This window comes from Ruditapes philippinarum, unplaced genomic scaffold (genome assembly GCF_026571515.1).
Source record: "Ruditapes philippinarum isolate M1 unplaced genomic scaffold, ASM2657151v2 ctg805_1_1_1_1, whole genome shotgun sequence".
Classification (NCBI taxonomy): Eukaryota; Metazoa; Mollusca; class Bivalvia; order Venerida; family Veneridae; genus Ruditapes; species Ruditapes philippinarum.
This window is the reverse complement of record NW_026858563.1, coordinates 72,246-96,716: the sequence shown is the minus strand read 5'-3', so window position 1 is coordinate 96,716 and position 24,471 is coordinate 72,246. Positions and strand designations below refer to the sequence as shown.

The 24,471-nt window shown below is 30.8% G+C and overlaps 2 protein-coding genes across 3 annotated transcripts; both read right to left on the bottom strand.

Annotated features, from left to right (window-relative positions):
* Window positions 1-12,108, bottom strand: LOC132753599 (BTB/POZ domain-containing protein 3-like). 2 transcript variants are annotated; one of them, XM_060744083.1, is made up of 4 exons: window positions 11,766-12,108; window positions 3,354-3,442; window positions 2,539-2,787; window positions 1-2,294 (listed from the first exon to the last, which is right to left on the bottom strand). In XM_060744083.1, exons 2-4 carry the CDS (start codon window positions 3,431-3,433, stop codon window positions 1,283-1,285), a joined length of 1,341 nt encoding a protein of 446 aa, XP_060600066.1. In that variant the 5' UTR covers window positions 3,434-3,442; window positions 11,766-12,108; the 3' UTR covers window positions 1-1,282. The 2 variants fall into 2 exon arrangements, with proteins under 2 accessions (XP_060600066.1, XP_060600067.1); XM_060744084.1 differs by lacking the exon at window positions 11,766-12,108 and adding an exon at window positions 5,557-6,764.
* Window positions 12,109-14,552: 2,444 nt separating this feature from the next.
* Window positions 14,553-23,180, bottom strand: LOC132753596 (BTB/POZ domain-containing protein 3-like). The gene is made up of 4 exons (XM_060744080.1): window positions 23,150-23,180; window positions 16,716-16,796; window positions 15,319-15,570; window positions 14,553-14,781 (listed from the first exon to the last, which is right to left on the bottom strand). The coding sequence occupies exons 1-4, from the start codon at window positions 23,164-23,166 to the stop codon at window positions 14,553-14,555; spliced, it is 579 nt and encodes a 192-aa protein (XP_060600063.1). The 5' UTR covers window positions 23,167-23,180.
* Between the last annotated feature and the right edge of the window lie 1,291 nt (window positions 23,181-24,471).

The following is a 24,471-nucleotide window of genomic DNA, read 5'->3' as shown; positions in this document are numbered from 1 at the left end:
TTTAAGTTTTTCCTCATTTTAATTTTAGTAGGTCTAACTAGTCACATTTTGTTTGTTTTGTCCAATATGAATCCTTTCCATAAATAAATGACAAATCTAAGAAAATATAATCAAAATTTAATCAAAATGACGTCAAGGTCATTTTAAGGTCAATATCATATCTGAATTATTCTACATGTCTGTTTGGTCAAGGGTGTTTGTTTGTCCACATATGCATCAGATCCGTACATAAATAGCATAATTATATCAATTTAACCAAAATTCAATACTTTGATCTTAACGGCGTGAACGACATTTCAGTTGAACCTTTTAGAATGTATTGTCCACAAGGTTGGTTTGTCAAAGTATGAAAATAATCTACTGACTTATTACCAAGTAAAAGGGGGGCGTCCGTGGCCGAGTGGTTTAGGTCGTTGACTTTAAACCACTTGCCCATCATCGCTGTGGGTTCGAATCCCGACATTGACTTTGGATTCTTTCATGTTAGGAAGCTATCCTGCTCGCTTAAGGAATGTCAGTGGTTCCACTCAGATGCCCGTTTATGCCTGACACATTGCACGGAAGAGCACTTAAAGTCTTCCTTCATCAGTAAAGCTGGAACGTCGCTATATGACATATACTATGTCGATGTTACTTAAAGCCCAATCAAACAAACAAACAAACAAACAAACCAAGTAAAAGCCAATTATAGCGATAATCAGTGAAATAAAAATAAAATTGACCTTCAAGGTCAAGGTCATACATGAGTCAAAGTCAGTTTGAGTTTAATATACATGAAGGTCCTGGTCTAAAAGATGTAGTGTCTTAATATGAAGTTAATCAATTAATATAAAAAAAACAATAAAAGTTATAGCCAGTTACAGAAAAAACAAGGTCACGTCTATATTATTCAATATACCTGTTTGATTGCAAGTCTTGTTTTGTCCAAGTTTAAATCAAATCCGTACATAAAATAACAAAATTAAATAAAATAACAATTTAACCAAAAGTCAAGACTTCGACCTTGACGGTCAAGGTCATTAAAAGCTCAATATATCTGTTGTAGACCGATTAACAAACAAACATTTCAACAAGGCACAAAGTAAATTTCCAATTACAATCAACCATAGCAAAACTTATATTGTTCATAAAAAGTTATGTTTTTCCTCAAGTTTCAATAAACTTGTTCATGAACAAAAATCTATTACTTCCATTTCTACAATGATTTTTCACCTTCAAATATGTTTTTCTATACTTTGCTCGAAAACATCCTAAAGATACGTGGAACTGCCTGTCTTTACATTCAAACGAAGGATATGGTTTCTAAGCCGTCAGGAATACTGGTTATTATAATATCCTGTCCTTTCACTTTTTCCGATATGTTACAACGATATGTGGTATTGTTTCCTTCTAGGCATCCACTGTAATAATAACCATTTTGTTCTTTCCGGGAATGAAACTGTACATTGATATTGTCAGACATATCGATCGGATTCATGAAGATAATTTTATCCCCATTAGTTTCGTAATCACGTCTTTTCACTCCGCTAATGGTGATTCCTTTTACATTTCGAACAAACGTTCCAGTGACAGACTTCAATCTTACAGATTTACTACACAGATCAATTTTGCGCTCAAGATATTGAAGCTGTCTTGAAGAATTGTTATATTGAATATTTAAGGAAAAGCAATCGCTTGTACTCATATGTTGCTGACTATACTTTAACGTCCTGAGGTTTAAAGTAATTTGTGCTCCATTCCGTTCTTCTTGTCTGAATTTTCCCAAAGGTGTCGAACCTTTTGTTGCGGTAAATTGATACAGCATCACTATCTCTTCATTGGTTAGTATTCCAGATGGGGTAACAACTCGCGCAAATTTTTCCATCGGTATGATCGGAAACCTTATCTGATACAAAACTTCTCCAAGCTGATCCCGAATATTTTGTCCAGATTTAGACTCACATTTGTGTTCCGCCCATTTCATTGTTGCTTTAAATATATAAATTTCATCGCACTCTAATTCATCACTTTTAAGAATATTCAACAATGTTGCGTGTGACAAATTAATAAAGCCTGGAGAAGAAAGAACTTTTGTGGCGTTTTTCGTGATGAATGAAAGGCATCTCTCTTTTAGAGGTTCCATTTCATAAAATATTGCCTGCTCTATGATCTGACAAACATTTTTCACGTCGATGTTCTTTTCAAGAAAATCGGAGCATAGTTCAACAAGACCTAAGAATTGGTACTTTTTCGCTGTATACAAACAAGGTAAGACATTTTTACCGTCTAAGTCAGGATTGTCGGAGTAAACATATCTGAAATACATAATTGCAGAAATTAAAATGTGAGAAAATTCATAAGATATAACCTTTTTTCCTGATGATAAAACATTGTACTATGAGTATTTGATCTTAAGTTTCATGTTATGCTGTATCCCAACCAAAATGTGAAGTCTAAAGCATTTGAATCGTAATTTTTCATAAGTACAGAGTCAAAACTCTAGACATCATATTTCTATTCATCCATGAAGATGTGTAAAATAGTAAGTGTAATATATACCTTAAAACTGTTCTCATCACTTCTGGGTTTACATCTTTGAGTGCAACGTATTCTCCTTCCTCTGAAAGTGATCCATAAAACATGGTTTCAAACACTGCGCTTCGCATGCTCAATACAAATTTATGAGCTGGTAGTTTCACACTTTCATCGTCGCTGAAGGTAAAGTAAATGTCAGAAAGATGTTCTGAGAGGCAAAGGTGTGACAAGCATTGTGCAGCCGAGCTTGCTTCCCTCCTGTTACTCGGTGACCTGTGAACAAATAAAGGTGAACAATATGTTTATTAATATTTGAGGAAAAATGACATAAGTCATGGCTTATACTAAAGGGATTTTGGAAGTATTACCTTATTCATCACTTTCAAAATCGAAACAACAATATATGTGTAAATAGTTCTTAAACAGTTTACTGAAGAATTTTATACGCGTATCATAATTTGCGATCATAATATTAATAATATTTTTCATTGTATAGAGATTGTGTTATTGTATGTCGTTACTCGATTTCATGATTAATCACTACTTTACTCATTTTATACGATTTCGAAGCCCTGTTTTAAAGCACTCGTGAAATACATTTTTTAAACATTACATACAGATCATTTGTCTGTAAATGAAGTCATACTTAAATTTCGCTTTATAAACATAAATATATGGGTATCAATTGATCAATGCCATCTCAAATTAAATAGCAACCGGTTAGAAGGAGAATAGATCTTTCAGCATTTGATTACGAAAAATACTCATAGAAACCGAATTTGCAACATCTTATCTCATTTATTACAAATTGTACAGATGAGTACAAAGTTGTTATGTACCGTTTTATTCCATAGCTTTCGGATGATGCTGATAAAGCGTTTCTCATCTTAGCCTGATGTATTAACGCTACATGTGCCATTTTCTTGACCTGCAATCATATTAAATCATATCATAGTTAGCATCTTGTAGTCATAACGTTTGTTTTATTATACGGAAACATCATACACTCCAAACAAATCATCTTAACGAGAATTATCATATATTAATAGTATAGAGCAACGAGAAGATCTAAGCGTGTAAATAAAAGAATAATGACAAATATCTTTAACCCGAGTAAGCTTGGCGTTTGTATTTGCATAGCTTCAATCTTAAATAGTGCAATAATTTTATCTGACATTTACATTACTTTAAGAGGTTTGACCATAGTCCCTATTATTTTCGGCCTCCCTTTAATATTTACATATTTGAAAATGCTTTTAAAAGGATGTTTTTCGTTTGTCGCTGTTCATTCAAAATGATGATGGAAACCGGAGGGAAGTATGTTCTGGAATATCTTAAAAGACAATAATTTGTTTAATATATTGTTGTTAGAAAATATAACTGTCTGATGTAACATTTTTCTTTGCTGGGCATTGTATCTTAGTGACATACACAAAGCGTATTAAATACCTACACATTTGGGGAATGTATTGTTTTTTCAATAATTTGAGGATAAAGTTTGCAAGCATTTTATTTTAAACCTTATATCAAGATGAAACAAGGGTGTGCGTTCTAAACACATTAATTTGTCGTGGTGATATACTGAACATGTTTTTAAGGTCACTAGAACTCTGGGCCACATTCCAGTTTTGCAGCAAAAACATACACACTTAAATAGGAAAATTGAGCAATATTAAAATCTAGAAGATGAAAACACAATTATATGAAATCTAAACCGTATAATCACTTCATAGATACCATCATGTACAATTAAAGTTACATTATGCTAATTATTTCCATGTCAAGTTGAGTTATATTAGAAATAATAATTTAAAACATTGACGATTATAATGGTCATTGACCAATAGCTAATTATAAAAAAAAACGTTTATGAAACATTAAAAAAAAGCCCATATTATTAAAAGACTGTGCCAGTAAAATATTTTAAAATATAAAGTTTCTGATCGATATTTTTAGTTATGTGGATTATTGATCAACTTGACATAGTTAAATATGACATTGACAAAATATTGCCGATTTAAAAAAATCGAGTTATTTGGAATTTTACCTGTCCACTGACTTTTTACACTTGGATAAGCATAATGGTACTTTAATATAAGGTATATGATGCGAGAATGTTTTATGTATTAACAAAAAAGTAATATTAAGTATAATCAACAACACAGGTTAACTTGATATGATATTAAAGACCTATTAATTGACATATTGAATTTTTAGTGAAGTATTCTATAGCTCTTGAAATAAATAGAAAACGTTTTGAAATTTTCTTATTGTTAACTATTAATATTTCTAAAATATTATCTGTTGTATATTATTATCTTTATCTTTCATGGGTAACTAACTTTTTTATTTATAACGTCAATGACAACGTTAACAACATTTAAGGGTCGTTTTCTCATGCCGGAGTTCATATGATTCATTTACGTTTTAAGTTATACATCAAAAACAACAACAATAACAAAGACAATAACAACAGTGCTTACAACAAAGCAATAACCTCAGCAGCAAAATTTCTTACCGTACTAAAGTAACTTGAGTAATTCAGTAGGGGATCTTAAACCATTGACTCTAAATAACAATAAAGTTAATTTAGGATTAATCGCTATAAGGTTGAAGTTTTTGTTATTTTGTAAAATAAATCGGTGATTTATAAACCGTGTCCACCATGTGCAGCTTGAATCATAGGTTTTAAAGTTTAAAAATGATGTACTTTGGTTTTGTAAAATCCATACCTTCCTATTTGAAAAGAAGAAAAGGTTTAAGTAGGGTTTTCTGTCGAATTGAAATAATTTTTTTTCAATTTCTTTTCTTTGCAAGCAAAACAATGAATATCTAATGATAAGCAGTTATAAATACAAATTTTATCTAAATATTAAGTATGGAAATTTGTAAAAACTCCTTTAGACAAGAATGAAATGGAAAAAAGATGATAAAAATATATAAAGATAAAATAATATGATGTTTAAAAAGTAGAATGAAGTAAAACATGTAAGTACACAAGGTGACATTGTAGACGGTTTTAAAGTAAATGGAAAACAATACCTTTTTAAATCATCCAAAAACTAAATAGAAATTGTCCTTCAAGAACTCTAAACTAAATGCATACGTGATATGAACATTGAATACTTGATAAAACAGATTGTGCTAACAGATCGTTAACCTTGCCGTTATCTATATTTACATAAACAATGTTTTAGGGCAGGCATAAAAAGTTAATTACAAATCTTTTGAGAGTTAGAAGGTATAAGATATAAAATTGGCAATGTTTCAAATACAATCTATAAACTTTAATACTTCAATTGTGATACAATTAGAATATTTGGCTAAGAATGACCTTCTGATTTGTAATCTATCACTGAGGTGGTCTAATTTATTTACTAACAGGATACAACATTTGTACAACATTAAAGTTTACATAACGTATTTTGAAATAGAAAACATGTACTGGTCCTATTTTGCCTCATTTACACTCAAAATTATACATAAATTGCGAAAACCTTACATATAGTGTTTCAACAAAGTCCGTGGATAAATATCAATGGATCAGACAAAAGGATGACAAACTCTAGCATCGCCGTTCTATATCGTCTTTTAAATAACATACTACATTCTATTTAAAGCGCGATGTCTCTGTATATCAAAATAAACTTATACAGGAAAATACATACAGATATACAGTTTGATTAAGATTGCAAAGATCAGACAATACCACAAAGCTTGCAGCCCTTTGATTTATATACAACATGATATATCATCATTTTATTACATTTACTTTCCTTGTATTATGTCACGACACACAATTTAAAATCCAGATCATCGAGTTTAATCAAATCCCTTCGTGTCCGTCAACACTTCTTTTCTCATTCTCCTTTGCCGAGACAGTTATTCATCGCTGGAGTGCTGATCTCAAATATTTCAACATTTAAATTTTCGCATTTACAGCAATGTACGGCACTCAGTATAGTTTTTCATCTTTTCGGACGTACAAAATAAGTTTTTGCAGGAGTCAACCGAGATTGTTTACATACTTCTTCTCTGTTAGTTTAAATTGATTGGCTCATATACCAGTGCATGGTACTAATATTATTACTTCGTATGAACTATACGAATGAAAAACAACTATAATCGGCATAATGTAATCGACAATGCATCGTTGTATGAAGTAAAATTCTAAAGAAACAGCAGAAAGCGATTTACGCTGATCATACATTAGATTTTTTTAAATGTCATAAACAACTATTCAATCAACACATTTACTATGTATTCTTAACTTGTTTCTCAAAAACAAATTTTCCTTTTCACACAGTGGTTGATTATTTTTATACATATAGAACAAAGTAATCTATACGTACCTATACAGTTTTTGAAAAAAAATGTTACAAGCTTTATTATTCAAAAATATAATAAACAAAATTTTCTTATTCTGATGACGAATGTGTTTAAATCATTTTATTAACACTAGAAATGTGTCATCATGCCACGGATGCCCCCGCATGCAGCCAAAATTTCAGATGTTATAATATTTAGTTCCAAATTTGTTTGCACAAATTATTGTTTTCATTTTAAGTTCAAAGCCCTTAAAACTTTTCAATGTTAACACAAACCATTTTCATACAATGTTCAAGGCACTGAAATTATTCAGTCTTAACCTTTTGAAAATAGCATATTTCATATTTGTAGCCAAAATAATGGCTACATACATTTCCACAAAAGTATGAGTGCTGAAACTGAAAGTTCAAAATTTTTCCAATATTCAAGAAAGATAAGTTTGTCCAAAATCATTGAACCACGACCAAATTCAAACTTTAACTGCTTATTCCTAAGATGTATCTAAATTATTTTCAAAGTGAAAGGGACATAACTCTGCCAAAAAATCATCGAACCATGACCAAATTCCAACTTGACCTGCCCATTCCTTTGACATATCCATATGTCAAATTTGAGTTGAATATGTAACACTGTTGGGTAGATAATGAACAGAAACTGTAAATTTCATATTATTTTCAAAGTGAAAGGGGCATTACTCTGCCAAAAATCATTGAACCATGACCAAATTCGAACTTGGCCTGGGCATTCCAAAAACATATCCATATGTCAAATTTGAGTTGAATGTGTTGTACTGTTGGGGAGATAATAAACAGAAACTGAAAATTCATATTATTTTCAAAAGTAAAAGGAGCATAACTCTGCCAAAAAATCATCGAACCATGACCAAATTCAAACTTGACCTGTATTTTCTCATGACATATCCATATGTCAAATTTGAGTTGAATGTGTTGTACCGTTGGGGAGATAATGAACGGAAACTGAAAATTTAATATTATTTTCAAAGTAAAAGGGGCATAACTCTGCCAAAAATCATTGAACCATGACCAAATTCGAACTTGACCTGTATTTTCTCATGACATATCCATATGTCAAATTTGAGTTGAATATGTGCAACCGTTACTAAGATAATGAACGGAAACTGATGATGACGGAATGACAGAATGACGGAATGACGGAACAGGGTAACACTATATGCCCGGCCATTACATGGCGGGGGCATAACAATAGTGTAGTTATTTTGGTGAATGTGCTGCATCATCATTTTTGTAACTTACTGTCCAAAACCAAACACACTAGCTTGGAATTTAGGCTTAAAAAATCTTTCCAGTCCCGCATGGTCATTGTTCTGGCTATATTGAAATATAATATATATTTAGTCATGATTTGTACTCAACTTTTAATCATAGACAACATTTCAAAACAGACAATATTTAAAATATGGATCCGGACATAGGGAAGGTCTTTCAGATATCATATGTCCCGCTCAAGGTTTTTGCTTTAGGATGATATAATTCATACATTGAGAACGTTCAAGGATGTCGATAGGCTTCGTTTGAGGCATATTATGAATTTATTAACTGAATATAATTTAATATGTTTGAAACCTTATACTAAAGACAGACACTATAGCAGTGCATTTTATAATTCTCATTAAATACTAAAATCAAATTAAAATATGACATAACGTTAAATTGTAGTGTTGTCATCTTAGTCCTAAAAATGTTGCTTTACAGTGCATAGTTTTGAGTGTTTTTGTGTCATAACCGGTATACACGATGAATCAAATTTCACTTATATTCAGAGACGGATCATAAGAGCTTATCAAATCTACCAATGTGCACGTTTTGCGTTTAATAAGTTAAACGATATTTATAAAGCATTTAAGTACACTGAATAATGATAGCTTTTTTCATCAATTTTCACGGATCTATTATTCAAGAAGCTATACATTATTTTTTTGTACATTTTATATTAAGAGTAAAGTAATGAGTTGATTTTAAAGCGTGGACATATTATATGCAGTTTTTTTAAACACTATCATATCGGAATCTTAATTGCAATGAATGTTCCCCGTTAGAGTTGACTCATTTTACTGTAATAGCCGTTTTTATTTAATGATTTATTAAAGTTGATAACACAATAGTGTTATACCTTTACACAATCCGCACAAAATGATTATATTTGTCTCATTGTCTCTTACAATGTTTACGGTAAAAAAGTCAACAGTACAAAATTGTTTAGTTCGTCTAAATTTAATAGCACATATAAGTCTAATTTTCTAGATGTTAAATGAGTTAGGATACCATGTAATCTTATGAATGAGTAGCATACTGGCCCCTACAGTCCAACTCAAAACAACAGTTCTTCCAGACGACGTCAATGAATTTACTATTATATTATTAAATGTATTCATACACGCGACATTGTTCAATGATTCAGGAAAAAGGAAAAAATAACAAGGTCGACTTAATGTATAAAAGTGTAACATAATATTCAAATTTGCGATAACGAAAAGCAGGTGGATATAAGGTATTAAAGATAAACCCACGTGTTCTTTACACCATCAATATTATTACTTAATTTTTTCTATTTAACTATTTCATATTTTATATCTGAAACAAAACATGCCAATTACACAAACAAACATTACACAGAAAATAGATCTGGCGAAAAGCAAGGCAAATGAAAGCTGTTTCTAACTTTCAAAATGGACCTGAACCATTTTAATTTTTACCAAATACCAGTATATCTCATATTTACGTATATTAAAAAGCATAACTACATAAAAACAAAAAGAAGTTACCTTTTTTATATTGTATCATAGTTTGGAGACCTTTCTGTTGAAAATGTGTCAGGGTTAAATCGTATACATATACATGCACAGTGCGTTAACTGGAGTGCGGGTATTAGTTACCCGCACTCCAGAGCATGCCCATTGATTGGCTCAATTTTGCTGGGGTTTACATATTGTGACGGCAGAGAAAGGGAAAGCGACAGAAATGTCATATTCAGATGTTCGTTCATTGGTTCATTTTTGCCGGGGTTTCATATTGTGGAACAGGGAACGTGCTTTTGTGTTTGACTATGATACAAAAGAGAAAGAACACCAAAACACTCGGCAATCTGATTAATACTCGGGGGCTACGCCCCCTCGTACAAATCAGATAGCCTCGTGTTTCGGTGCTCTTTCTATTACTTACCAATCGCGCAGATTGCTCCACTACTTCCTTTTAAATTTGTTTTTTATCGTATTTTTTACAGATATTTATCCCTGTTTGTTTTAATGAATAAACTTCGACAATATTTGGTAAACTTTAGTCGGATCATAAATGTCCTTGATATTTGATTATTTTGACACTATTCAAGATTCAATATTTCACAGTTGAGAATGTTGTTCAAATTTCATAAAAAAGGTTTATTTGCGTTTATATATATTTTTTTATATTAAAACCAATATGAACTTGAATGAATTATTTTCTTCTTTTTTTCATTTCAAAGCAATTATTCATATAGCTGTATAAAATAATAAATTTTATAAAGAACGTTTTGTTTTTCAGAATTGAGGAATAAATCACATAAGTCATTGTAAAGTTGAGTATGGGATTCTACAAAGACGTATGTCATTGATCCAGCACATTTAAGTGTTGAGAATTGAGTAACGCTCAAGCCGGTGCTTGGGGCGTTTAATTTAATTTTACCCATGACAAATGGTGCTATATCAATTAATATATGCCATTTTTAAGTATGAAAATGAAATATAAATATGAAAGTGGGCGGAGTCAAACTAGTATTTAATTTAAGAGATTTCTTTCTCCATTTTGTTTGTAAAAATTGATAAATAAAAAAAACAACTTTTGTGTTTTGAGTTTTGAAAACTATCTAGAATGATAGACAATGGTCTTAGTAAATGAATCTTAACACCAATATCTTTAATTCAGCAATAACCGCTGTACAGACGTTTTTTTATTTGCGTGACGTCACAATGTATCGCCAAACAGTCAAAACAAGACTGCTATTTCAATGACCAAACCGATTAAAGTTCACTTTTATTTCACCATTTCTGCTTTTCGTTTGAAAAATATAAATTGTAATAGAATAAACACACAAACATTGTATGTGTATTGAACCGCGTCATGCATCTATTAATAATCAATATATTATTGTGCGCTGTAAAATTGCAGTGGCGTAGCAAGCAAGTGGATTCGTTACCATTTTTCTTTGAAAATGAAATTAAATAAACGGTTATCACTTTTTTGTCTTTTTTTGTGAAATATGGTATATATTTACACTCACTATGATGAAATGCTACATATTTTCATTCGCAGTCCCGGCTCTTGAAAAAATGTGACATTTTTTTAGTTTTCGTGAAAATATAATCCATATTTCACGAAAAACGAAAAATATCTACTTAATAGTTTAACGGTTTTATCAAAGGAGCTCATTATTCGCAACTTTCAAAATCAAAACAAAACATAGTTACATTGAAAACTCCCTGAAATCGTGATTGTAGTAATATTTGACTGTTCTCTTTTTATAATAACAGAACATACTTCTTTATCACAGTTCATGAAAAATGATGACAACCGGAAGTAAGCAGGTCGTCGATGAATATCAAAAAGAACGTTTATTCGTATTAGCTGTTGTTGTACATAACAGGGTTTGACTGTATGACGTAACAGTGTCATTGCTATGAAATGCAACTCCATAAAAGGATACAATCTTAATTAATGCTTTTACATTTGAGAAACACTGAATTAGTTTTTCCAGTTACTTTTCGATTGAACTAAGATATGCTGGTATTTGTTTTCATATTAAAGATATTATCAAGAGATAAAACAATAAATATAGATATAAAAAAAATTGTTAAATGAAAATTTTGAAACATCTATAAACTCTTTTGTGATACAAAAAATAAAACTCACCTAAATAAAACTCTCCTCTAAATATTCTAAATTTTGATATTTCAAAAGTCAGATCTTTTTTTCCGAAAATTACACTTTATCTCTTAAATAGATAGTTTCAATGACATGAAGTAGTGCATGTCATAAATGACCTTCCCCATTTTCGGAAAACTATTGTTTGTCACTGTATGTGTGCTAAATATAGCTATTGACTATATTGACATGCAGTACTTCATGTCATAAATGACCTTCCCCATTTTCGGAAAACTAATGTTTGTCACTGTTTGTGTGCTAAATATAGCTATTGACTAGGTTAGATAATATAGAAAATGTTTTTGTGTTCACATAAAACCTAGAAAAAATCTTGGCTGCTTTCCAACAGAAATTGTGAAATAAGATTTATAAGATGAGAACAAATATGAAATCTTAACCCTGTAATGACGTTACATGCATAGATTAGATACTAATAAACGTTTATAATGGAAAATACAGGCATTTGATATGAGAGAATATTTTATGTATACACAAAAATACATTTGAATATAATTCATGGTATATTTTTACTTTGTATTATATTGAAGAAAGAAAGATCAATACTGTTCGCATCTTTTCGCAAGTCTTTGGACACAATAGTATGAATGCACTGAACTTGTTTCTTTTGATTTACTGGAGTGTGCCAGCAGATGACATACTGCTTTTAAGCCTGGTGTTGCTTTAAGTTTTAAACATCCGATGTAAGCCAAACTCATTTTTATTTCAATATGTTCTGTTTTACACGGTTGACATATACAACAATATATTGCATCTGCATATTTTACTACAGTATGTACTTTGATGCATTCTTCATAATTATGTATTGTATCTGTAAAATTTAAAATATTTTATTATACGTTATTCAAAACCATATCTATAAATGTTTGAAAGTCTCTCTCAATCTTAACTTTAGTCGATGAAGTCGTTTTTTAACAATAATATGCTATTATATATTTTTTTCATAACATAATATCACACTAAGTAGCGTTTCGCTCCATAACACTTAAGATAAAAATTGTATTAAAAGAGAAATATTTGTTCTTCTTAAAAATATTTGTTTTTCTTAAAATATAAATCATATTAACGAGACAAATTCATTATACTTGATTTAAGGTGTAGGTTGAAGTCTGCTTTAGCTCGTGATCATCAATTAAGAAGGAATGTTGACGATAATGTTGATTTAAAAGCGAGTTTAAGGTACTAAATGTTTCCTTTATCTTACGCGGCCCAAACTTAAATGGTCTCGTATAGCAGTTTATGTCTACACTGAAAGGATTATTGTACAAATATTGTTTAACATATTCTTTTTAAAGTGTGTATGTTTACTTAAGCATGCATTTACTACTGCAGTCGATAAATACTTCCTTGTTCGCCAAGCTAAAGATCACGTGCTATACCTTTGCACTTTAACGGGCCGCACAGATTTATATCTAATACGAGTTTCGAAAAGATAGCTAGTGTGATAAATAAATAAATAAATAAAACAAAATATAAATATATACATAAATAAATAAAAAACATTGGCAAAAAACAAAGATTATGGTAGACAAAGGTAAAATGAAAATGGTAGGAAACATATACGGTCATGGTTTCGGCAACACTTAATTTTCATTCATTCAGTTCTGAGATTTATCATTGTAAAAATATATTTTAATTAAAGCTAGACGAACTTCTAGAAAAAAAGGATCGACTTCCGAGAAGAGATCAAACAGGTGTAAAGTCGGCGTTAAATGCACAAAAAGGAAACAAACAAGATGCCTAACAAATTTAAAGTATGAAGTTGTTGAAAGAAACATGTTCATGAATGATATTCTTAGACTTAAAGCATTCTATAAACATTATTACTGATTTGCCATTGTCAATAGCTTCAAATGTATTAGTGCTTGAAATCTTCTTATCAGATATGTATTCTTATCATAATTTTTGAGTTATGCCTTTCGTACAATGAACAATTCTAGTTTCCAATTCAGAAACACTAACACACTTTATTTGCAAACAAATGTGATATTTTCTAAGCCATCTGGAATGTTGTTGATTGTGATCAATTGTCCTTTAATATTTTCCTGTTTGTATAAATAATTTGAAACATAATTTGATTGCCTGTAAGCGTTTTCGTTCTCAAGAAGAAACTGTATGTTAATTGAACCGGTTATGTTGATAGGAGTTTTGAAAGTAATTTTTTCTCCCACAATTTCGTAATCAGTGCTTTTTGTCCCCCCAATATAGATTCCCTTTACATATCCGACAAAAGTTCCAGTGACAGACTTTATTCTTGCAGACTTTTTCTTTGGACTATATTGTGCAGAGCCTGCCTGGTTCGCTGATACAGACTTGTTACATTCTTGTATATTCATATAACAACCACTCATCTTACCCCTTTTCTGACTATACTGTCCAAGGGCAATTGTGATCGGCGCTCCTGAACGTTCGCGTGCACAGAATTTTCCCAAAGATGTTGAAACTTTTGTTGCATTGTACTGATAAATCATGAGTAACTCTTCCTTTGATAGGATTCCAGACGAAGTTACAATTTGTGCAAATTCCTCTATTGGTATTATCGGAAACCTTATCTGAAACAATGCTTCTCCAAGTTGATTGCGCAGAGTTTGTCCATCTTTCGACTTGTTTTTATGTTTACTTTTGTCCTTCGCCCATCTCATTGCTGCTTGAAATATCTCAATTTCATCACCAGCTAATGCATCATCCTTGAGAATGTTTTGTAATATTGCGTTCGATAGGTCTGAAAACCCCGGCGAAGAAAACACACTTGGCGCATTATCCGAGATGTATGTATGTATGCATAAAACATTTCTTTTGTAGCGGTTTCAGTTCATAAATAACGGCCTGCTCATGAACAAAACAAACGTTATCAATGTCAATATATTTTTTTTCAAGGTAGTTCGAACATTGGTTTATGAGGCCAGGCAAGTTGTATTTTTTCGCTGCATACAAGCAGGGCAAAGCATTTTCTTCATTGATCTCTGGATTGTCTGTATAAACAAACCTGGAATTTATAAAATGATAAAAGCTTCCATGTCATAAGTGTGTCCTTTCAGTTTTTAGGTAGAACATACTAGATACTCAGCTTAACCTGATAAACAAGATTTGTATGTTGCAGCAGTTTAAAATTACATCAGACTAAAAGTGCAAATTCTTTACTTAGATGGGGTTTCGTCGAGCAAGCAAGGACATAATAATACGGCCTATAATTTATGACCTTGTGGTGAAATTAAATCTTTTGGTGACTTTTAATTTCCAAAATACATAAATAACCATTTGTGGAATCATAGCTTTATTTAAGACTTTTTTGAACCTTATTCAAACTCCTGTACAATACGCGTGATTCACATCTTAATCTTGTCTAGTAAAATCAGTCAAGAAAACAACTGATAAAAACGTGTTGAGTTACACTGAATGTAGAATTTACTTACACTTTGATGTTTTTTTTATGTCTGTATAACTAGTAGATATCAATATCTTAAATATCTCTCTAAATTTTAAAGTAATTACTTATATGTTCAACAATTTGAGCTATAGTTACCTTAACATAGTTTTCATCACTTCAGGTTTTATGTCTTCAATTAACACCGTTTCTCCTTTTTCTGCAAGTGAACCATAAAACATGGCTTCAAACACTTCACTTCGCATGCTCAGTAGAAATTTATGAGCCGGAAGCTTTATTTTGTGATTGTCCTTGAAAGTAAAGCTGGTGTCAGAAAGGTATTCTGAGAGGCAGAGGTGTGACAAACATTGAGAAGCCGTTCTTGTTTCCCTCCAGTTTTCTTTAGGCAACCTGAGAAATGGATATATTGATACAATCAATTCCTAACATTAATTATGTTTATACATGCCTAGATATACTTAAGTTAAAATCCTCGTACATACTCTCTAAATAAATATGTATATAATAATAATAATAATAATAATAATAATAATAATAATAATAATAATAATAATAATGATTATAATAATAATTATAAAAATATAATGATAATAATGATAATATAATAATTAATAATAATAATAATTTTTTTTTTTAGAGAAGGTAACACATTACGAATATACTACAGCAACCTATATATCTTATTTCCGATGCGGCCTTCTAAAATAGACAGAAACAACAGCAACAGAACATGCATATAAGTACAAAATGACATAAAATGTGTACATTCTAGGTAAGATTATTCAAATTCTTCCGGTAGACACTCAAAAATTTGTTTAAACATATACGTACATTTTATCAATCATTCGTTCGTTCGTAATTTATGCAAGTATTTGCAATGGATGCAACGAAAAATATATTTATGAAGCCAACGATCTAAGCAAACGCATGACATTTCATAGACAACAAATCAGTAAGAATCATAAGGATAGGTGACCACATGAACAACTGCGGAAGAGAAGAGACACGATTCGTAGTTATTCTGTCCTATTGAAATTAATATAAACTGACAGTTTGTATCAAGAAAGAAAAAAGAACATACTTTTATACAAATGTTGCAATCAAAACTTAATTGACAGTTTTGACAACACATAGATATATAAATATATTGCCTAACTGCAAGAACGGATCTTAAACATTATTAATTTTGTTGCTAAAGATGATCTTGAAAACCAAAAAAAAAGTAAAAATGAAACTTTGATTAAGAAAGTTTTATAAACCAGGTGTGAAAGAATGATATAAATTTGAATAAAAACAAAATTAAAGTAACGGCATTTGGCATAATTAAATTTTCAAAACAACAAGTCTTCACGGGAGAATTAAAACGTAACGTTTAAAATTGACGGTTGGTCAACGATCCTATGATGATTAAGCTAACCGAACACATTCAATCTCGATGTATAGATGTGAAATAAACGCAAAACGTTTTGGAGGGATGGTCCTTCAACCCTTTACTCTTGAGTCCCAACCTAATGAATCCGTTAATTTTTTTGTACCTGCCAACTCCAGATGAAACCGATTTTCCCTCACATGACGACTTACCGGAGCGAGCTGTCCTCTTTGACATTTTGTCTGACCTATAAAAAGAAAAAAAAACAATAAAAACAAGAAGAAAAAAAAAAACGAAAAAAAAACAAAAAAACAACAACATGTACCTGATAGATAAGCAGGTGACTAAACATGTACTTTCTCTGTTTATCCCTTTTCAAAATTCAAAACTAAATATATTCAACTCTTGAACTTCCTTTTACTTTTTTTTTCAAATTGAATAACTCATACAGCTTAAAGAGTATAAAGCTATGTTTGATTAAAACTATTTTTATGAACAATAAAAAAAGTAAAAATAATGTTATTTCAATAACCTAATGGTTAATTCTTGAATGAGCTGTAACGTAAAAGATTTCTTTATTTAACACATTCATATGAATAATGTTAATAAAGTTTTATAGAATAAAACGTTTTAGAACAAAATGAAACCTGCAGTTTAAATTTAGGACTTAAATAGTTAAGCAATGCCTTTGAGCATGCACCATGCGCCCATAAAATTACAATACAATTATAATTAATTTCATATAGATATTCTATTCTTTGGATTTATTCTATTTGAAAACTAAAAAATTTGTTTTGGAAAACTCTTTCTTGCAGAAATATAGCTTTATATACATGTCCTTTATAGTTTAATAGTGATAAATGTGTCCATTGTATTTCAATCCAGACATTTCATGGCATTAAAATAATGTAACGCATAGCTTACCTCGATTATAAATTATCTGCCCATAAAATATTCAAAATATCAAATGTCAGCACAACATAATTTATGACAGTGCTATATGATATTATATAAATAACGCATGGGTTTGTGGGTAACAGTAAAAGTATCATATTTCCATTGGAATATACTGTAAAAATAAAGTTTTTTTACGAAGGATGATAATATTACTGTTACTTACATAACAATGTGTTATACACTTTATTACCCTGATCAATAACAATGATGATTCTTTCATTATAATTTTATTTTATTTTCTTTAGAAAATAGACCATGTGACCAGATTTTATACTTACTCACATGGCATACTTGGATTAACAGTATAAATAACTTCCAGTGGCCTAAGGAAAATTAAAATTACACAAAAATGAGGGGTAATAATTATATTAGTTTTGCTAAAATCAAAAAATAAAATCATTCAGGCATAAAAAATAATGTTCCGTAAATAACATTTTTTTGTTATTGCGTTGAATTTTCATTTAAAAATAAAATGATTTAAAGTGCACACATTTTATATTATGTCTTAATTTGAACCATGAAATTTTTTAAAATGAAGTTTTTAAAGTAGTCCAGGAATACCGAAATTAAAACAAATGAAAATTACAAAACACACGATGAGTATCGAAAATTATGTTTTAAGATAAGCAACAATTAGTTTCAGATAAATATGCAATTCATACACATCTACTATTACAGAAATAGAAAAATGTAAGACAAGAATTTACCTTTTCGAATCAGTCATACAACAGTTTACTGTTGAACTGTGTCCTAATGTAGATGAACATGTCTGTTTATTCTAATTTCGATCAATATTCTTGTTCAAATATTAAATATTGAAACTAAAGGCTTGATTATTATATAAATTCAAAAGCAGGTAGTTTTAACTTGAAAAGGATTTTTCCTGCACGTACCGGTATCAGTGTCTACTTTAATAGCAACTAATGATTATCGATATCTTAATCTATCCTTTTTGAAACGGTTCGTGTATACGTTATTTCCCAAAAATGTAAATATAATATATTTGTTACTTTAGTTTTCAGAAAAATAAAGGCTTGTTTTAATTTAATAAAACAACTTCTTCTAAAAATTCTTCCTACTGGCAAAATAAATTTTTTAATAACTACTGGTTGAGGCCTTATTTCATTCAACGTAAAATTTTGCCCGGCCTCCATGTTATATTTATAATATAGGAGTTCTTAAGAGTCCTAAAAATACATATACTTTACAGTATAAATAAGTTCACACCTTTTAATATATATATAGATGCCATCCTCATACATACTCTATAAATTATTATAAATTTTATCATTTAATATAGAAGACTGTCGATTCAAAACAAAATTGTTTCTTTTATTTATTACAGAATTAGAGATTTTCCTGTAATTATCATCGTATACAGTAACAGACGGTGAAACCTAAGGATACGCTAATCAGGTTTATTCGGACCGCTGACAGAAAAGGTGGCAAAACCATATTGAAAACGTTACGGGAGATAGTCCGAAATATCTTGTTGATGTAATTGTGTCTCCAAGTGTATTTTATATATGATACATCAAAAACTATATGTATTATATATTTATTAGGTCTGGATGCAAGTAAGGGGTCATAAAACAGTGTAAAGTTTGATGTAAAACTACAATAAAATCAGGCAAATGCTTAGAAACAATAAAGCTTGTTTAAAGCGACACGCATCCAGTTGGTAAAATAAAAAAAAGAAATACAATTTCAAGTAAACGTTTAATTAAAAATTCCATTATTACTGACATCTTAATTCAAGAATATTGACAAAAGCATCAATATATCGCGTTTCATCTTAGCATAATCTACCTCGTTACTAACGCAGTAGCCAGTGTAAATAGGAGAAGATAATTCATTCAACACGGTCACGTGTCACAACAGAGGTTCGGAAAAATCTCGGTATCCGTTACTGCCGGGGTCGTTCATCATATTTTGTCAATGAGTAGGCCCTAATTATGTTTCAAGCTAAAGTTTAAATCGATTTATTACCCCTCACTTTTTTCGTAATGCTAATTTCCCATAGGCCTCTGAGAGTTATTCTTACTGCTAATGCAAGTGTACCACGTTACCAAAAAAATTATACTGTTACATGGGAAACAGTACGTGTAAACAGTATAAAATCTGGTCACGTGGTCTATTCTTTAAATAAAAATAAAATAAAAAGGCCGCCATTTTTTATCGATTCATTGTTATTTTCGAAGTTTACTACTACAGGGCATCACTAGATTTACTATGACCACCCATATAATTTAGTTGCTTGCACCATGGAGTGCTTTTCGCGTATAAAATATATTTTGTTGAATAGTCCAAAAGTAAACATCCGTTTTCACCGGAAGTTATTGCAATGTGAATAATTATGTATCAAACTTGAATATTCAGACGAGTTTAGGATTATTTAACAATTTTAATCAGTGAAACATTACAGACATACTGGAATGACATATGTAGGATATCATCGTTATTCTGAAAACAATTAGGTTAACCATGCGAAGAATATTCTGGATACAGAAGGATCAGATTTCACTCATCATAACCGTATATATGGGTTTGTGTTTTGTTTTCTAAATAAAACACAGCTTATTGTATGTTAATGACTGGTAGATATCATCATTTGCTTAAAAAATAAATGAAAACAAGAACCGGTTGAACCGGGTGATGCTCCCCGAGAAGGTTCTGGACACAGGAAAGTAAAAAAAAAATGAACAAAGGGCAAAAACTCCAAAATCAGGCAAAGCGGAGTTATGTTTTTTTTGCACTGCACTTCTATTCAATGAGATCTATCTATCTATAAAGTTTCCTAATGATATCAGAGTTATGTTCCGGGTTAAAGTCAAAGTGTAAAAATGAACAAAGGGCAATAACTCCAAAATTAGACCAGGCTTTGTCTAGGTTCTTTAATCATTGCAGTTCTATCCAATTATATCTAGCTACCTACAAAGTTTCATGTTGATATCTTTAATAGTTTTAAAGTAATGTCCAGGACAAAAGTCAAAAAGTAAAAATAAACAAAGGGCAATTTCTTCAAAATAAGGCAAAGCAGAGTAATGATTCTTAAGCACTGCACTTCCACCCAATGAGACCTATCTATCTACAAAGTTTCATGTTGATATCTCTTATAATTTTAGAGTAATGTCCCGGACAAAGTTCAAAGTGTCAAAATGAAAACAAAGGGCAATAACTCCAAAAGTAGGCAAGACAGTGTTACAGTTCTTGTGCACTGCAAACTTACTCAATGAGATCTATCTACCTACAAAGTTTCATGTTGATATCTCTTATACATTAAGAGTTATGTCCCGGACAAAGTTCAAAGTGTAAAAATAAACAAAGGGAGATAATTCAAAAATTAGGCAAGGCAGAGTTAAGTTTCTTGTTCACTGCACACCTACTCAATGAGATCTATCTACCTACAAAGTTTCATGTTGATATCTCTTATACTTTGAGAGTTATGTCCCGGACAAAGTTCAAAGTGTAAAATAAACAAAGGGGGATAATTCAAAAATTAGACAAGGCAGAGTTACGGTTCTTGTGCACTGCACACCTACTCAATGAGATCTATCTACCTACAAAGTTTCATGTTGATACCTCTTATACTTTTAGAGTTATGTCCCGGACAAAGTTCAAAGTGTAAAATAAACAAAGGGGGATAATTCAAAAATTAGGCAAGGCAGAGTTACGGTTCTTGTGTACTGCACACCTACTCAATGAGATTTATCTACCTACAAAGTTTCATGTTGATACCTCTTATACTTTTAGAGTTATGTCCCGGACAAAGTTCAAAGTGTAAAATAAACAAAGGGGGAAAATTCAAAAATTAGACAAGGCAGAGTTACGGTTCTTGTGCACTGCACACCTACTCAATGAGATCTATCTACCTACAAAGTTTCATGCTGATACCTCTTGTTGTTTCAAAGTTATGTCCCGGACAAGAAAAGGGGACAGACGGACGGACGGACGGACGGACCGAAAGACGAACGGACGGACGGACGGACAAGGCGGCGAGTATATGCTCCCCCGAAATGTTTTCGGGGAGCATAATAACCCCCAAGTTTGCCTACTGTACAGTACACTTAAAACTTAAAATGTAAGGACAGTTTAGTTATATTTGATGCTTGCTTACGAATTGCAGCCTTAGTAAAGTGAATATCATTGGTCTTGTTTAAGAATTTAAGCCTAAGTAACATTGTTATCAATGGATATTTTATTTGACAGTCACATAATTGGCATTTTGTGTTTTCAAAATCGGTTGTAAAAGACTTAAATTCTACATGCATTCCATTCGTTACTATGGTACTACTTTAAAAGTGTTTGCAATTAAGTTGGATTTCCAGGGATATCATCAACCTCGTTTTTTGAGTGATCTTGCTTTTAACAATTATGTCTGCTATAATTAAATGGTCGATTCTCGAAAGAGCTGTTACATAAAAAGAGTTGCTTTTTAACACATATGAATATTGTTAATAAAGTTTAACATTTTAAAACGTTCCAGAACAAAAGGGAAACTGCAGTTTTAATTTAGGACTTTAAATAGTAAAGCAATTCCTTTGAGCATGCGCCATGCGCCCATAAGGAAATAACGATACAATAATAAGTTCTTTTATATAGATATTCTATTTTATTGACTTATTTTCTTTGACAATTAAAACATTTTTGTTTTTAAAAACTGTATGTTGCAGAGATATAGCTTTATATACATGTACGTTAATACTTTAAAAACATAATTTTACTAATGAAAGATACTTTCTATTGTATTTCATTCCGGGCTTCCGGGCATTTTATGGCATTAAATTGAACCTAAGTTTTCCCATCATTCATTCAATTTAATTTGGAGGACTAAAATGTCTTTAAAAGTATGTCTTTTCCTTTTTTAATTGACATACCTTTTAAGAAGTTAAAACATACATACTAATGATACCAATTCTTGAAAGTTAAACGTTTCACAATCACTCGATAGGAAGTCAGCTACATGTAAAGAGGAAATGTAACGCATAATTAACCTCGAATGTAATTTACCTGCCCTTGGAATAGGCTAAATATCAAATTTCAGCACGACCCAATTATGACAGTGGTTTAGGTTATTAATAGACAACAAATGGGTTTGTGATTAACAGTAAAAATATCATCCATTTTGTAAAAATACAGTATTTTTACAAGGTATGATATTTTTACTGTTACTTACAAACCAATGAATTATTTATTCTATTACTCTGAACAATTACTGTGATGAAATGTTTTATGATGATTTTATTCTATTTTCTTTAGAAATAGATCATGCGATCAAAATTTAAACTCAGCCACATGGTACATTAACACTATAAATAACTCCCAGTGGTCTATGGAAAATTAACATTACACAAAAAGTGAGGGGTAATAATTATATAAGTTTTGCACAAACCGAAAAATAAAATAATTCAGGCATAAAGATAGTCCTCTGTAAATAACAAAAGCTAAATAATAATAAATTTCAAAAACAAAATTGTGCGAAACAGAAAGTAACTCAGGAATACCGAAATTAAAACAAATGCAAATTACCAAAAAGCACAAATTTTCATCGAAAAGTATGTTTCAAGATAAGCAACAATTACAATTGCATTTTTATACACATCTACTATTACTGGAAGAGAAAAAAGAAAGAAAAGAAATTACCTTTGTGAATCAGTCATACAACTGTTTACTGTTAAACTATGTCCTAATATATGTAATCATGTCTGTGTACACGTAGGAGTATTTCGATCAATATTCTTTGTTCAAATATTAACAACTAAAGGCTCGATTTTTACGCCGATTTTAAAGAAGATAGTTTCAAATTAAAAACAATATTTTTTTGCGACGGTATCATTGTTAACTCGAAAAGCAAACAATGATTATCGGTTTTACTCTATCTTTTTTCAAACTATTTTGTGTATAAGTTATCGCACATTATGTATATTTGTTTGTTACTTTAGGTTTAAATTTACAATTCTTCTGTTTTATATACTGGCTTGTTTAAATGACAAAAAAGCTTCGCCATACTGGAAAATTTAAATCATGAAGGAACGAACTACAGGTCGATATATTATTCACTACAAAGTAAAAACATTCCCAGTAACCATGTTAATAAGTTTAATAAGTACCATATATACATATATACTTCTAAACATTTAGATATTTCTTTATATATTTCTTTAACAAGTACCGCTTAATCAAAGTTTGGAGACCTTACTATTGAAAAGTGTCTGAGTTGAATTGTATACCCCTACATGTACAATGCGTTAACTTGACAGCAATTATTATGTACCCGAACCCCAGTTACCGCGTTGTATATCGGCAACAAAAAATATATATAAAGCATGTGTCGTTGATTCTGGGATTTACTTATTGTGACGACCGAGAAAGGGATAGCGATAGTCGTAATCAGGAAACGAATCAATACTTCATCTTATCTTTTGTGAAAACTTTAATAGAATATATATAACTCATCTATTATTGCCTATTTATTCAGCTGGTAAACACTGAGAACACAGACAACACAGACAAACACATCTGAGGCTTTAGGGTATGCAATTTATTGCTAATCGAACACATCTGTTAAAGCTTCCAATCACCATGTATAAATGTTGTTTTAGGTTAAGCCGGTGGAACGGGCGTGAACGATAATTAGCACCACTACTGATTTCCATGATTAGGGCAGTGCAACGTTTCTAATCTTGCTGTTTTGTGTTTTTTTTTTGGGAATATGTATTTTTATCTATCTCATAGGAACAATTTGATCGAAGCATATTTCAGGGACAAATAATCAGAGATTCCAGGCAACCAAGACCGTAATGCTATCTCTTCATCATGTGGATAATCAACTATAGCACAAAGACCTTAACTATACAGATATTAAAATGTATTTCATTATTTCAATTTACAGATCCCTACTTTCTGTTACTGTAACAATAACGTAATTGTGAAATTCTTATCGAAATTCTTATCGAAAAGGACTT

Excerpts from the sequence above, each read along its gene's own strand:
- LOC132753599 (XM_060744083.1), bottom strand. The coding sequence starts at position 3,433 with ATGGCACATGTAGCGTTAATACATCAGGCTAAGATGAGAAACGCTTTA. Across the intron at positions 2,788-3,353 it reads GAAAGCTATGGAATAAAACG|GTCACCGAGTAACAGGAGGG; the intron begins GTACATAACAAC and ends ATTTGTTCACAG. Across the intron at positions 2,295-2,538 it reads GTGATGAGAACAGTTTTAAG|ATATGTTTACTCCGACAATC; the intron begins GTATATATTACA and ends TATGTATTTCAG.
- LOC132753596 (XM_060744080.1), bottom strand. Across the intron at positions 15,571-16,715 it reads GTTTCATCTGGAGTTGGCAG|GTTGCCTAAAGAAAACTGGA; the intron begins GTACAAAAAAAT and ends TCCATTTCTCAG. Across the intron at positions 14,782-15,318 it reads GTGATGAAAACTATGTTAAG|GTTTGTTTATACAGACAATC; the intron begins GTAACTATAGCT and ends TATAAATTCCAG.